The following is a 14,396-nucleotide window of genomic DNA, read 5'->3' as shown; positions in this document are numbered from 1 at the left end:
TTTATCTAGTCTGAGGTATTCCACTGCTGGGCAAAGACTCCCTCCATTTCTTTCAAGAGTCTCTCGGTGCTTTTTCCAGCCAGCATTAATAGTGTTAAGATAACTATTTAACTATTTGTTTCTATTTCACCGATAGAAAATTATACAGGTCGCCAAATTGCCAATTTGCCTTATCAAATTACTTAATTCTTCTCACACATGCGCAGAAGAATTCAAGTTTTGTTGACCTTATCATCCAGTACTTGACTCACCTGGACTAAAACATGAATAATTCACATGCTAATATGGCCTTTCATAATACTTATCGCTGTTTAGAAATTCTTAGGGATTTTTTTATCAACTTACTAATTTGTTTGATAGTAACCACATTGTTTGTAATTATCATTAGCTTTTATTCTGCCCATTTTAGGTTACCTAGTGCTTCCACTTATCTAACTGTGAAAATGATTAATTATTGTTTGACTAGGCTGTATGGCTCAGCAGTTAACCTCTCCGTGGAATGTGTTAAGAAATGTCAGTGTCAAATTATACACGTTTGGCGCCAGTTTTTAACCGAATTCAAAAAGTGTGGTTATCAATGTATGTAGTATTGTTGCAATTGGCTCGTGTACTAGGTTCAAGATAAATTATGAAATTCTGATTACTAAATAAAGACAGATCTAAGACTAACGAAAAACATTTTCTTTTTTATATTTAATTTATTTATGAAATTTAATCAAGAAAACGTAATAATAAGTCCGACATTTTATCACGTTTTTCTATGACGTCACAGTGTGCTTTTTCGTACAAATTCCATAGTCATTTCGTGTTTTGACGTTTAGTAATAAGTACCTAACTGATTTTATTACTTGGAAACTAGCCTATTGTACAATATTCCTATATGTTAATGTGCTAAATTTCTCAGATGTATGTATGTATGTTTGTTCACGAATTTCTCAGAAACTACAAATTATATTTTTTTTTATTAATATAAAATATAAATTTCGTAAAATCGGCTTAGTAATTTTAAAGTTATGGTCAAAAATTATTATGGAACAATAACAATGATCTCGTTGATGTCTTTTGTATGAAGGAAGCCCTTGTCAATATCAGTAGACAATATGAAGCCGTTAGGTCATTTAGTAGTACATATGATTGCAATATTCTTATCGACTTCAAAATTTAGATTCTAACATTGTATTCAACAAAATATTATTTATTTCTTTTTATTACACAGATTTTGAAGTTAGTTTAATAATTTTAAATTACTTTTTTTTAGAAAATACATTGTTTCATCATATATAAGATCACGCTAATTACTTTCCCGTTAGAGTTGGCAGACACCATAGAATTCCACTTACTGGAATCCTTCTCTTCACACTTTCGCTTCTTCTTCACTATTCTCGCACACTATAATATAAAATACAACAAAATACCTAACGGTCATCTATAACTTTGACATAATTGCTACCTACTTACTCGCAGTATAGTGTTGTCATTTTAAAACAAATAAGGAAAATAATAAATAAAAAAAAACAACCTAAGGATCTAGTATGTCACCTAATATAGGAGGTGATACTTACGTAGGTATCTATAGGAGGCGATTCGAATCTTGCTTCATCCTTCATTTGCAGAGTGCAATGATAGGGCTGGCAGACTGTCTGGACCACTCGATCCCGCTTGTAAATATTTTATAATCGCGACCCCTGTGTTTGTACGACGTAAACGGTTTTTACACCCCTACTACGGCACCCGGTGGTAATTTGCGAGTTATTTTCGATCAAAAGTGATAAGTTTACCTTGTACTTTGCAGATAAAGGGATTTTTAATGAGAACAGATACTTAGCTCTTTACAGAATACTAAATGACAGACTACGTCTGTCGGACGATATGCAAGAGTTTCAAAGTATTCATAAGTTCACTATACACCTAAGTATTTTCCGTGTTAAATGTACCTTATGCGTCATCCGGTTGTTATAATCATATTATACATATAGCAAACGCCATTTTCTAATACAAAAAAAAATAAAATAGATGACATCGTATCAAGAGTGGTTGCAAGTTGTCTTTGACTTCTTATGGCTCTACCTGCCCCATTAGGCATACGGTCGTTAGTTTATGTGCGTATGTAGAAGACAGCGTTAAAAATAAGAAATACTTAACATATTTTTTTTTCTTAATATAATTGGGTCGTGTACTAGGTACAAGATAAATTATGAAATACTGATTACTAAATAAAGACTGATCTAGAACTAACGAAAAACATTTTCTTTTTTCTATTTAACTTATTTATGAATTTTAATCAAGACGTAATAATAAGTCCGACCTTTTATCACGTTTTTCTATGACGTCACAGTGTGCTTTTTCACACAAATTCCACAGTAAATTTGTGTTTTGACGTTTAGTAAAAAGTAACTGTTTTGACTAGCTGGAAATTTAGCCTATTACTTACGTCACTCGTTTTATATGTTCATATAATATAATAGGTACATCGTAATCCTACTAGTTCTGCGTTCATTACAATTATTTTATACCTATGTTTCAACAACAAATAGGCAAGACTTTTATGTTTGTTAAATGATTAAGAATATAATAAAATTCTATAAAGTACTTGTATTATTGTTTAAGTTTAAGGCTCCGTAACAGCCAGAACGGTATCCTGATGACTATCAGTGAAGACTTCGCAAACCCTTTTGCGAAACATTGGACGTCCCTACATCGGCCTGGGAAAACATAGGAATAATAACATAATATTGTATTACTTATTTTATTTCATATTTTATATCATTTTATTGTATAATTTTATTTTATTGTATCTTTTATTTTTGTATATGGGTTTTTTATGCCTGAAATAAATGACTTATTATTATTATATTATTAAGTATTTGAGTACCTATTCCTGTGAGCGTTGTTCGTTGCTTGCGTGTAACCCATGTCGTTATCAATAAATGCGTTGAAATTGTAAAATACATTTTGACGTTGTACAAATTTTATTATCTTCTTTAGCAGTATATTGTCGAAGGAATAATCCTGTTTAACCATAAATATAATGGGATTATCCCAGCAGGTTTCTTTGTCAACCAACTTATTTCGAATTCGCGCATAATTCGACGGACTTTATATGCGCCGGTCACAACATTTTTGCAATAATATGCTACGTGCAAATTCTTGATTTGCATAAAAAAGTGCACGGGCTTGTGATATTTTCATCATTCCTACATTTTCTCTTTCAAAAGTATAACATTTGAAATTCTTGACATCACGTACGTTCACGAGTACTAATACCTTTGTATACACTTTGAACCCATGTCACATTAACTTTTTTGACTAATTGAATCATAAGTCTCATTAAATGTCAGATATGATAGTGCGACAGGGTTCTAAAAGTGGGTACATGATATTGCTCATGACTGTACCTATCACGTTGGTCTAACGTTCATCTTGCGATGGATGTACCTCTGTCTACCCCAATTGGGATATACCTAGTCGGGAGTAAACAGCTATGATCGATTTACCAACTTACAACTGTATATAAACAAAAGTTTCGCAGAATTTAAGTCCCCAAAATCTCGTAAAACTTTTTTTAGATGGCATTTTTTCGAGTATTCGTAGTTGCACCCTCTTCCCTCTGACATAAGTAATTGTTTTTGCGGCTAATTCTTTCCCGTCGAGTTTCTTCGGGGGGTGCGCGCCGAAATAGCATTTTTATTTAGTTAAGCCCGCGCGGGTCGCTATTGCTTTTTGATAAGTCAATTTTAAACGAAATTGAAAGGGTATTGGCACCGCGTCTGACGATTAAAATTTTTGATCGAAAAAAAAAATGTGATCCGAAGTCTTTTCGATTTTGGAATAAGTAACGTATGTACAGGGAGACTGGGAAGGGCCTTATTCACTGTTAGGTACCACACTGTTTCTCTGTAGGTATATTCGTACTGGACATTGTCCAGTTTGTTTGTGAGCGTCAGAATGGCCGGTGAATCGGTGTCAAAACAAATTATACGGCAATTCTCATGTATTTAAAGTTGAAATGGTGCTCAATCATAGCTTCCTTACTAGTGCCGTTTAGTGCATATCACTAGACAGTTGCTCTCAACGTATTTTAGAAATTAAATAACTTTTAAAGGTGACGTCAGGATGGCCGGTCACTTGGCTGTAAAGTCCAAGATGTGTGTAGTAACTGGTTTTTTTATGAGCCTTCTCTAAAATTGCTTCTCCATTACTCCCTTCTAACTTATAACATGTAACGCCTATAACTCAATAAAAAAGATATCGGCAAATATTAGTCTGCAAGAAATATTATTAGCTGTTTACGATACATGCTCCAGCCACTACTTATTTAATGTAAAAAATTTCATAAGGCAATAAATATTTTTATTTTGTTTTTTATCTCATTTAATCACTTAGCACATCTTAGCATCACCAACACTAACTTTCCTTTCCCTCCCACAGCGGACTCGCTCCTAGGCTCAGGCTCAGATGAGGAGGAGGAGGAAGAGGCGCGTGCGGCGAACAATTCGAGTAGCCCTGCGCACGCGCCGCACCCCGCGTTGCACTCCGAGCTCTCGCACAACGGTGATACCAAGCCACACGAAGACTCCGAGGACCAGGTTGGTAGACATTTATTTGTCTTTTGTGGTGTGAAAGATGTGCTGCTATTGCAGTTTCTTATCATTTCTTGTCCTCAACCGTAATACCTTGCGAAATGACGTAAATTCAAAAAATGATGCATGATAATTAATAATTACGTTGAATAAATGTTTCTGATTTCTGATGTGCTTTTTAGTATTAAGCGACGGTGTTGCCTACTTATTGAAGATTTCGTTCCTGTGTTTCTATACAAAAAAAAATATCTATACCGTTGGGTTTTCTATTTGTGTGGAACACGGAAGTCGAGATTTTGGCGTTGGATAGTATGGATGACCTTATGTGAAAGGAAGGGATAGACCCTTCATAGACCGCTAGAAAGTGTAAGAAGAAAATCATAGTGAGATTTTTGTGAAACTTAGAGCATACAACTAACTATTTTCACCATTTTATGTGTTTACCGACTTTAATTATCTTAGCCGTAATTTCACAAAGAGATAAAAGTCTGACCACACAAGTACAATTTCACAAGTTAATTCCAAGTAAGACTAGCCCAATTGAGTATATAGTTCCCTCATTCAGCGCTTATCGCTATCGACCCACTAGGGTCGATTAATTCTTTCAAATATTTTTCCTTTCAGACGACGCCCTGAGCCGAGGTTCGCGCCCAACTGGGCACCCTCAGGCCTGTTGTCTTAAACGTTGTACCGGGTGAGAGCCTTCAGCGCTCCCCATTTGTCCGGCCAAGTAGTTAATGCCATCTGCGGCAAATCTACAATAAGTCACGTCAAAAAAAAAATGAGTATATAGTCGTTAGCTTATGTTATATTGTGTAAGTAGGTAAAATTTTGCGACAAAAACCAATGTAGTTTGGTAACCACATTAACCCCATTATGGAATACGAGCGAAAGTTTACTTAGGTACATGTTTTAAACATTTGACCATCCCACTTCATCCCCGCCGCAACCCGACCACATAGTCGCATTCAGTTGTACCTTTTCCCCTCGCAGGGTTCGCTGGATGGGGACCCGGAGACGAGGGACTCGCAGGCGGAGAACAAGTCCCCCGACGACGGCAACGGGGGGTCCAAGCGGCGGGGGCCCCGCACCACCATCAAGGCCAAGCAACTCGAGATCCTCAAGTCAGCCTTCTCGCAGACGCCGAAGCCGACGAGGCATATACGAGAGCAGCTGGCGAAGGAAACTGGACTGCCTATGAGGGTTATACAGGTAAGATTTCGTTTTATGCCATGTCTAATGTAATTTTACTGTTTGGTACTTAGGGCCCTAGCGTTTATCGAGCGAGTGAGTTGTGCGGGCGATCGAGACGGGGCCTTAAGCACCTCTTGAGAAGCTTAGGTACTTTTGCAACGATCTCCTAACGTAATCTATGTATGACTGTACATTTGTTAAGTAGTTCTCTCCTTTAGAAATCCTTTATATCTTATAGTTACCTAAATATGTTTTGTCACTCTTAAAAAAGTCACTTTACAACTTTATAATGCTCTAAAAAAAGTTTTTAAAATTAACGTGAAATTGGTTTATATTGAGAACCACAAAAATATTAAGTATACTCACCTGCATTTTAAAAAGAGAATCCTTTCTAGGTGTTAGCTCAAGTTAGCCACCAGAAAGTAGGCAACAGAGAGTTACTGTCAATTTCTCACTGGCTGGTTTTTGTTGGCAAAGAATTTGAGTAGCATACGATTTGTCTCGACTTTCGGCTTTACCATCGACAAAAAGTTACAAAGCTGCACTAAATATAACAATGCTATCGATTACTACGTTACTACTATCGTTACTATGTAAAGGTCACTGAACTTTGTCCACTTTTTATCAGTTAAAGCTTATAAATTCGACTATAGACCTCCAGCTTTGCGACTAAATTGAATCTTTCTTGCTCCTAACATTCTAGGACCCCCGCCTGGGTTTAATTTACTACCACTTTGACACCAATGCTTGTGTCGAATTACAAAATGGTCACCATTCATCCATTATTTAGTTTATTACCACCTATACGTTCACTAATTCGATTATTGTCAATTGTGAAATCAGAAATTGGAATAGAAAAAATGCTCCTAACCTCTTTTTAAACTTTACTTTCTAAACATTTGATAGCTTTCTTGTATTCGTTTTCAAATTATAAAAGCAAAGGATAGGAAAGTGAACTGATTTAAGCGTGGAATATAATAATGCTTAGTTTACTTGAAATACGTAGATATACTTACAATATGAAGCGAAATCTCACGATTTTATTCAGAATACGTAACATTAAGAGCGAAAGGCGAAGTCATCTGAGTCAAATTTACAATTAATCACGCAAAAAAGTAGAGTCAAGTCTAATCTGACGCAGACTCTTCATCTACCGGGAGCGTATGTAACTTACCACTGCACTTCACGTTTACTGTGCCACTATTGTTAGCTTACAGAAATGATTTCAACAATACACAGACCAAAAGATAGACAACTATCTGACTCAACATTTTATTTGAGTCACAAGCCTCCACATTTAGGGTTTAAATTTTCCAATTAATCTCGGTTTTGTTGCTTCAAAATAAAAATGAATATTACAAGGTGGTCTTCTTTAAGTTTTTTTTTTGTCTAGACTAAATATCCACTAATGTAAACAGTTGTGGAAAGCGTGACACGAGTAGATCGGAGCTAGATTTTAGGGAAGTGCTCCAGTGAAGCACGACGAACGAGCAGCTCTATTTGCAATAACTGAACTCTTTAAAAAATATTGACCTCTGTTGCTAAGTAAAGTTTCGTATACCCACAACATTAATTTAGCTGAACACTTACAGTGCTTGTCTTTCTTATCACGCATATTTTACAACGTTTATATAAATCACAATTGATATACAAGCTATAAAATATTATATATCATATCATGTTGCAAGAATTTCAAAGCTTTAAAAGACCGTGACTGCGAAAATCGTTTATAAAGGAAAAATATGCCCCCGCATTTATAATAATGTTCATAATTTTAGCATAAAATTGATTTGGACAAACCTCTATTCATCACACGACGCAACCTTCAGACGGTAACCGTTGCAAATGACCCTCAAGGGATGTACTCTAACTCACTCGGTTGGAAATTATAAGTAACATATTTGGCACTTTAAGTTTTTTTCTTTAATTTTATTGAGGGTTTATTCTGCTTAGAATAATGACATATTTCTACAAGTTTATGGAACGAGTTAATAAGCTTTTTAATTTTTCTTTTTGTCAAGTTAGTTGAAGATAAATATTTTACATAAAAAACGAAGTATTAAGAAGTGAAATCTGACTGCCGTTTTCAATGTAATTATGAAATTTTCAATGTAATTATAAAATTAAGTCTGCATAAAAAAAATAAGCAACCGTCCATTTCTCGAGAAAATCAAATTAAGAATTGATTCCGTAACAATTACAGCCTAATTTTCCCGCCATCACTAGAACGCATAAGGCGTCCATAGGTACCAGCAAATTGAATATAACACCGACACCGGCGGTGACGTGACAAATATCCTAATTAACACAACGGCGTCGGTCTGTTTCAGTATATTGCGTCAGGCATGCCTGGCATTCCTTGTGGAAGTGTGAGCACAAACGGACATCTGTTTCTGAAAAGTTATTTATGCGAAATTAATTCGACGAATTGTTATAATAATCAGTAGATTCATAAGGAATTTTCATATAAATACACGTTGTAATAAACAAAAGTTATTTAGAAATACAAACAGCTGTTTATGTGTTGGAATATGGCTAGTACATAAAATCTTGAAATCACAAGATCTTACTTACTTAAAGCCAACCGTTTTATAAGATAAAAAATAAAATTTTAAAAAGTAAATAAAAACGCTGTCTTGAAATATTAAAAAAATATATAACAAAATCTTTCTTAGGAACTTAATTTTAAATTTCGAAAATCGATTTGGTGTTCAGTTCAGAAACTGTCTAACACATGGAGAGTGATTCTCCACGCTGCGAGCAACAGATGTCTGCTAAAGATCCGTTCGTCTGTCCGTCACGCTTTTTGCGCCTTCCTCTTTGTTTCAGTTTTTGTTACTCCTTATTTCCTAACGAAAAAACTTTGTGTTTTTACCGAGCCGTCGAGATCAGGGCTGAATTTGGAAAGGAATATGGGTAAATCCGCTCCAGTCGTTCATCACACATTACTAATGAGACATATTATTATGTACATAACTGTGTAGTAGGTACTTAAAGCAATGAGCAATTTTCACAAAGACAGCGAAAATAAATAAGCAAAGATTGATGGTTGGACCATATTCAATAAATTTTGCTAATTATCTTTTTATAACCGAATAGTATATTTTTAGTATGAAACTCTAAAAGACATTCTAATACCTATAGATATATTTAATTGATGACGGCAATGACGATGAGCTAGGTTATAACCTGTAACCATACAGATGAGGTAGGTCATTGATCTTATAACCCACACGAGGGAAGACCACACAGTTCATCACATCCATCCTAGCATTTCGTATCAAAAGTGATTGCAAGTCGTTTTCTAGTATTCTTCGTGGCTCTGTCCTATGATATTAGTTGTATATCAAGACTCTATCCACTTAATTAGTAGTTTATGTAGACTCTACTTGAGGATTACGTTCACCAATGCCTTACTAAGTATCTGTCTCAACAGATCATTATAAATGCCGTAAGTCCATCGGCTCTCCGATGAGGTAATGAATTAATTTGAAAAAATGTCAGACAGGCCGAAAAAGTTGTGAAAAAGGAAAGTGTTGAATAGAGTTTACCACGCTAAAATAGACTGTGGATAAACAATATAATTATTTACTTTGTCTTAAACATAACGACAGTTTGGTATTGTTTTTTTTAATCACAGGATCTTCTTAGTTACATTTTCGGAATATACCTAGGAAGATATATGGTAGATAAAAATATGGAAGAAGGTAAGGTAAGAGGTTACATCAGATTTGTCCAATCACCGTCAAATGCCTTTAAGCTGAAGAAGGAAACTGATCACTCCAGAAGGACACAACATAAACAAATATCGACAGACTGTTTGAATACAAGTGTCTATTCGGAAACAATACGAGGCATGTTAAGTGGGTTCGTAAACATGAGTTTTTGCCCCCATCAGTCAAGAGCCGGCACGCGTGGCCAATGTTTGCGTCACATGACACATGTGCCCCGGAATAACTGTAAACTGAGTTTTTGTAAATCTGGAAATAACCGGTATTAACTAGTTAACACCGCTTCGTGTGAACTACTGCGCCTTTGAACGCGCCGCACCGGTTCCTTTGAAAATTCGAATCGATTTTTTGGAGATATTTATTGACGTACTGACTTATTTTTTATGTTATTTATCTACGCGCTGGCTAAGGTTAAATGGTAATAAATAAACGTTAAAATATTCAGACGAACTTGCCTATTATAGTCGAGTGGATATGTAATATTCATATTTCTATATTTACATTTAATTTTCGATGTCTATTTTTGTTATGAGAAACGGCGTTTTAAAACGCTGTTCAATCAGGATGAGAACTCATCGAGTCACGGGCAGACTCACTCGAATGCCACTCCGATGTCACCCGAGCGCGAAACGAGAAAAAAAACGGGAGATATTTTAATAAGTTCATATATCGTAATTTCTCCGGCGTGACAGCCCTGACGTTGCATCGCGCCCTTATTGGCTCATATTTTATTTTGACAAGTTGTGCGGTTAACGCCTAACATAAGGTTGTCAAAGTGCGGTGATTGAATTTTAAAATATTAATAATTATAGAAGAATAATTGTTGTCATTCATTCATGCGACCGTTTGGAAAAGAACAAATCATTCGAATACACCACTCACAGGTCGTTTTTATTTTAACGGCCTCCGTGGTCCAGTGGTTGAGCGTTGGGCTCACGATCCGGAGGTACCGGGTTCGAATCCCGATGGTGACATATCAAAAAAATCACTTTGTGATCTCTAGTTTGGTTAGGACATTACAGGCTAATCTCCTGATTGTCCGAAAGTAAGACGTTCCGTACTTGGCAAGGCACGTTAAGCCGTTGGTCCCGGTTGCTACTTACTGATGTAAGTACCTACGTAGTCGTCACATGAGTCATGTCAGGGGCCTTTAGCGGTTCAATAGTAATCCTGACACCAGGTTTGATGAGGTTAGTAATCCACCTCACAAGCCACACGATAGAAGCTGTCTTCTTCTATCTTCTGTCGTTGGTTGGTTTTAAACTTAATTTAATTAAAGACTAACATTCTACACTTTCTGCACGTACGATGAAATAGTGTGTACCGTATTGTAGGTCGACACTTTTTTGCATTGCCCACTTGTCGTAAACATTAACAAGCCAACATCTGTGCGGGCGTAACCGCGGGGCACACCTAGCATGTCGTAACAATTTACATTAAATTTTGGTGACAAGAACCATTAAAGGCAATTTTGTCATCACGATGGCGACTTTAAACACATTATTAAATTAGTAACATGTTATTTTCTTTGTAAACAAATGACAGCAAAATGCTACCTGTAAACAAAATTGCAGTTAAAAGCCATGTTTAGCGTAAATGTCAAGTATGTTATTAGTACGGTTGAACCGTAATAAATGCAATGACCTGACCTGATAAGTATATTTTTTAATGTCATCTACAGCGAAATGATTGTTTAGCAAATTTTCAGTCAAAGGACATTTCCTTTTTTAATCTTTAGTAGGATTACAACTATAGCAAGCGAGAGTCGAAATAGTTTCAATTAAGAATAATCCCCAAAATGTATTATTATTAAATGAAGGATTAAACCAACCAATTTCATCCAAGTACAAAAATAAGTCAGTGTCGGCGAAGAATGTAAAGTCACTTAAGAATCGCCTTATTCTAAATTTAAAATTAGATTTTTCATCGCAAGCAATCTAACATCGATCAATCATAACTTGAACGTACCATTTCTTTATTCTTCGTTCCATTTTTCAAAGCGCGCGAAACCGATGACAGTTCTAACTCAAAGGTCGCTTCACACTTAACGATCTGAGAAAAAAGGGTTGGTAATTTACGAATAAATTAATAGTTAACCATTCTACTAGCGAATGTCATCGATATAGTTACATTTTACAAATTACCTTATTATTCATACAAATTCACCGTGCGCCGCGATTAGCATTTATAAATTTTAAATTATGCGTTCATTAATCATTTTTATCACTGTTTCTATTCATGTCACTTACAACTAGCAATTTGTTGTAATGAATATTTTAACTGCATGTTGTATTTTTTTAGAACAGAACGTACTGTTATATACTTCTAATCTGATAAGTGATGAACATTATCTAAATGGGCGATACAATTTTCTTTAATATTCATATTCTGTAATAATTTATTTTCTAACCATATAATTTAGACGTAAACTTCACTCTCCATTAATTTCAACGTGCAAATATGTCGGTTACATACTTACTTTAGTAATTTTGTAGTTTCATGTACGTTACGCGTAATAAGCAAGACAAACAAGTACTTAATACTACAATATACCTATTTATGTTCTATCTGGGACGTAATCTACATACTACATAGTCTACTAAAGCTAAGTATCCCTACACTCCACGACTTGTTATAAAAAATATAGAGAGGCACGTCGAAAGTAATTCCCACACGGAAGCACACGTCACCGCTTGATTGATGTGGCGCGATAAAAACTGTTTGTCAGCGGAGTCGCGAACACGCTATTATGTCACCACGGACCAGAGGTGCCGCCGATTAATGTGGCCAGTGTAGTGTGGAGCTACCTTAATGCGCTTGTCTTTACCTATTAGTATTGTCTATGGTCAGGGAGAAGACATTATTTTTTTTAAACAGACGGAAAATAACACGCTCGGAGCAGCGATTAACAGCCGTTAAGACGGTTTAATTTAAGATTTGTGTATTTTTTACAAACGATAATGGTTTAATTCGTTTTACAGTAGTACGAGTTTCTGTAAACTTTATCTTTATCTTTTTATTTGAATCATAATTACTACACTAAATAGTTATTAGTGGATGCAAGTTTGTATTCTCACAGAATGCTCAAATGGTATTGTAATTCGAGCTGTAAGCATATGTCTTAAAGTCTTTCAGTATTTGTAGCATTTTAACTGCTTTCCAGTCAGAATTTTCGACAAAGACATCTTTTTAAGGCATTCCTCGAGTCCGAGTCGATTAGAAGTAGTAATAATTTGTGTGAGACGTCATTTGTGATCGCATGTCGGTCGGGTCGTATCTCAGCGTTTAATGTGAGGCGGGCGCTTTGAGGCCGAAACTGCCTCGCCTCACGAGTTACGAGTGTGTGGTTGTGGCTTTAGGACCCGCCATGTACTTGGCGTACCTACTTAAAAAAAAAAACTTTCCAAATCTTTTAAAGTCTCTGCATACGGAACGGCGTTAGAACGTGGAGTTACCAAAGACGGAACGTGATATCGTAAATAGTGACGGGATGTTTAACACTTTGAAGGACAGAACGTCTAATGACGTTCCGATTCCAAGGTGTCATACTATCTGTTATGAACCATCAATGACCCATCGTCTTTGCCCGTGAAAGGGTTAATGCTAACGTATGTATGCAGCCTTCTAAATTTCATATCAACGTGTTTACAAAACCACTATTCGATCACATTCTAACGTCTTCCTATTTGCAGCGACTCTTAATGTCCAAATATATTTTGTCTATTCAATGCTTTTTGAGATATTTACTAGAGGATACTTGTATCCTCCTTACAAGTGTTAAGTGACTTGTCACTTAACACTTGTAAGTAGGTATCTTAAATAATGCGAATATTAGGTATTACATGGAGAAAAGAGACAGAAAAACAAAGGTACCTAAGTAAAATTTTTCACATATCCATTTAACCTATAGTAGGCACTACCTACCTACAAACTTATTTATTACACGTAAAACATTAATTGATTTATAAAAAAAATGTAACGGTATAAGAAACTCGAGGCTGTAACAGTTTGTTAAGTTTTTCAGTATTTTCAGTTTTTTATTTTTTTATATATCTCATATTCTTATATCTTTTACCTATTCATATTTGTGATAATGGGTTTACATGCCTGTAAATAAAAATCGTTGGTTATTATTATATATAATTATTTAGTAATTTATTATTATACGATTGTGTCACATCTTTGGAACGATTGTGCTACATTTCCTCCTTTGAACAGTCGTCTCTGTATGAAAATATTCCACCGCTCAGTATATAAACAACTCCATTCAATCCCGACCCAAGTTTTACGACAGATTGTTCCCAGTTTTAATTCATCTCCTGTTCTAAGTATAAATTATTTCTCTCTTGCGAGAGCGCAGTTGTGAATCATAGTGTCGAGAAACTTTATGCACTTTCCGAATACTAAAATATACGTAAGTACTTACATTTGAAAACCATACCTAGGTAATATTTAAAAACTGGCCATAATATAAAATAAGACCACACAACATTGTATTTCTAAAGAGCCCTTATGTTTTACTTTTAAAACATACTTAAACGTATAAGTACCGTTGACTGATGCAAAATTCCCAACATATTTTTTTGATATTCGAATTCAAAAACGTGTCGTTTTTTGTCCTTTAATCAGAAGCGCGTACCGTCTCCAGCCAGTGTCATTGGACGTGGAATGTCTTTGGTAACGATTATTACCGACAATTTTAAATCCGACGCCTTCGAATCTGCACTTTATCTAAAAACGGGGACGGTATTACAATAAATTTGTAATTTTAATCGTTATTATTGAAACAACGGCGCTCGTATGCATGAGCGAACAATAAAATAGATATTTTACAATCGCATTTCATGTAGCTTCTCGTAAAAATGTTGGACGTACGGCGCGTAGCGGGATT

At 35.5% G+C, this 14,396-nt stretch overlaps 1 protein-coding gene across 3 annotated transcripts in view; it reads left to right on the top strand.

The window, feature by feature from the left end:
- Positions 1 to 14,396, top strand: part of LOC126376363 (LIM/homeobox protein Lhx1) — a 79,855-nt gene that overhangs the window by 44,000 nt on the left and 21,459 nt on the right. For all 3 annotated transcript variants that reach the window (XM_050023687.1, XM_050023686.1, XM_050023685.1), the window contains exons 4-5: positions 4,429 to 4,586; positions 5,574 to 5,792. In XM_050023687.1, the coding sequence (XP_049879644.1) occupies positions 4,429 to 4,586; positions 5,574 to 5,792 (377 nt within the window). The remainder of the gene's footprint in view (positions 1 to 4,428; positions 4,587 to 5,573; positions 5,793 to 14,396) is intronic.

This window comes from Pectinophora gossypiella, chromosome 20 (genome assembly GCF_024362695.1).
Source record: "Pectinophora gossypiella chromosome 20, ilPecGoss1.1, whole genome shotgun sequence".
Lineage (NCBI taxonomy): Eukaryota > Metazoa > Arthropoda > Insecta > Lepidoptera > Gelechiidae > Pectinophora > Pectinophora gossypiella.
Note: the sequence above shows the minus strand (reverse complement) of the source record. Positions and strands in the feature narration are given on the sequence as shown.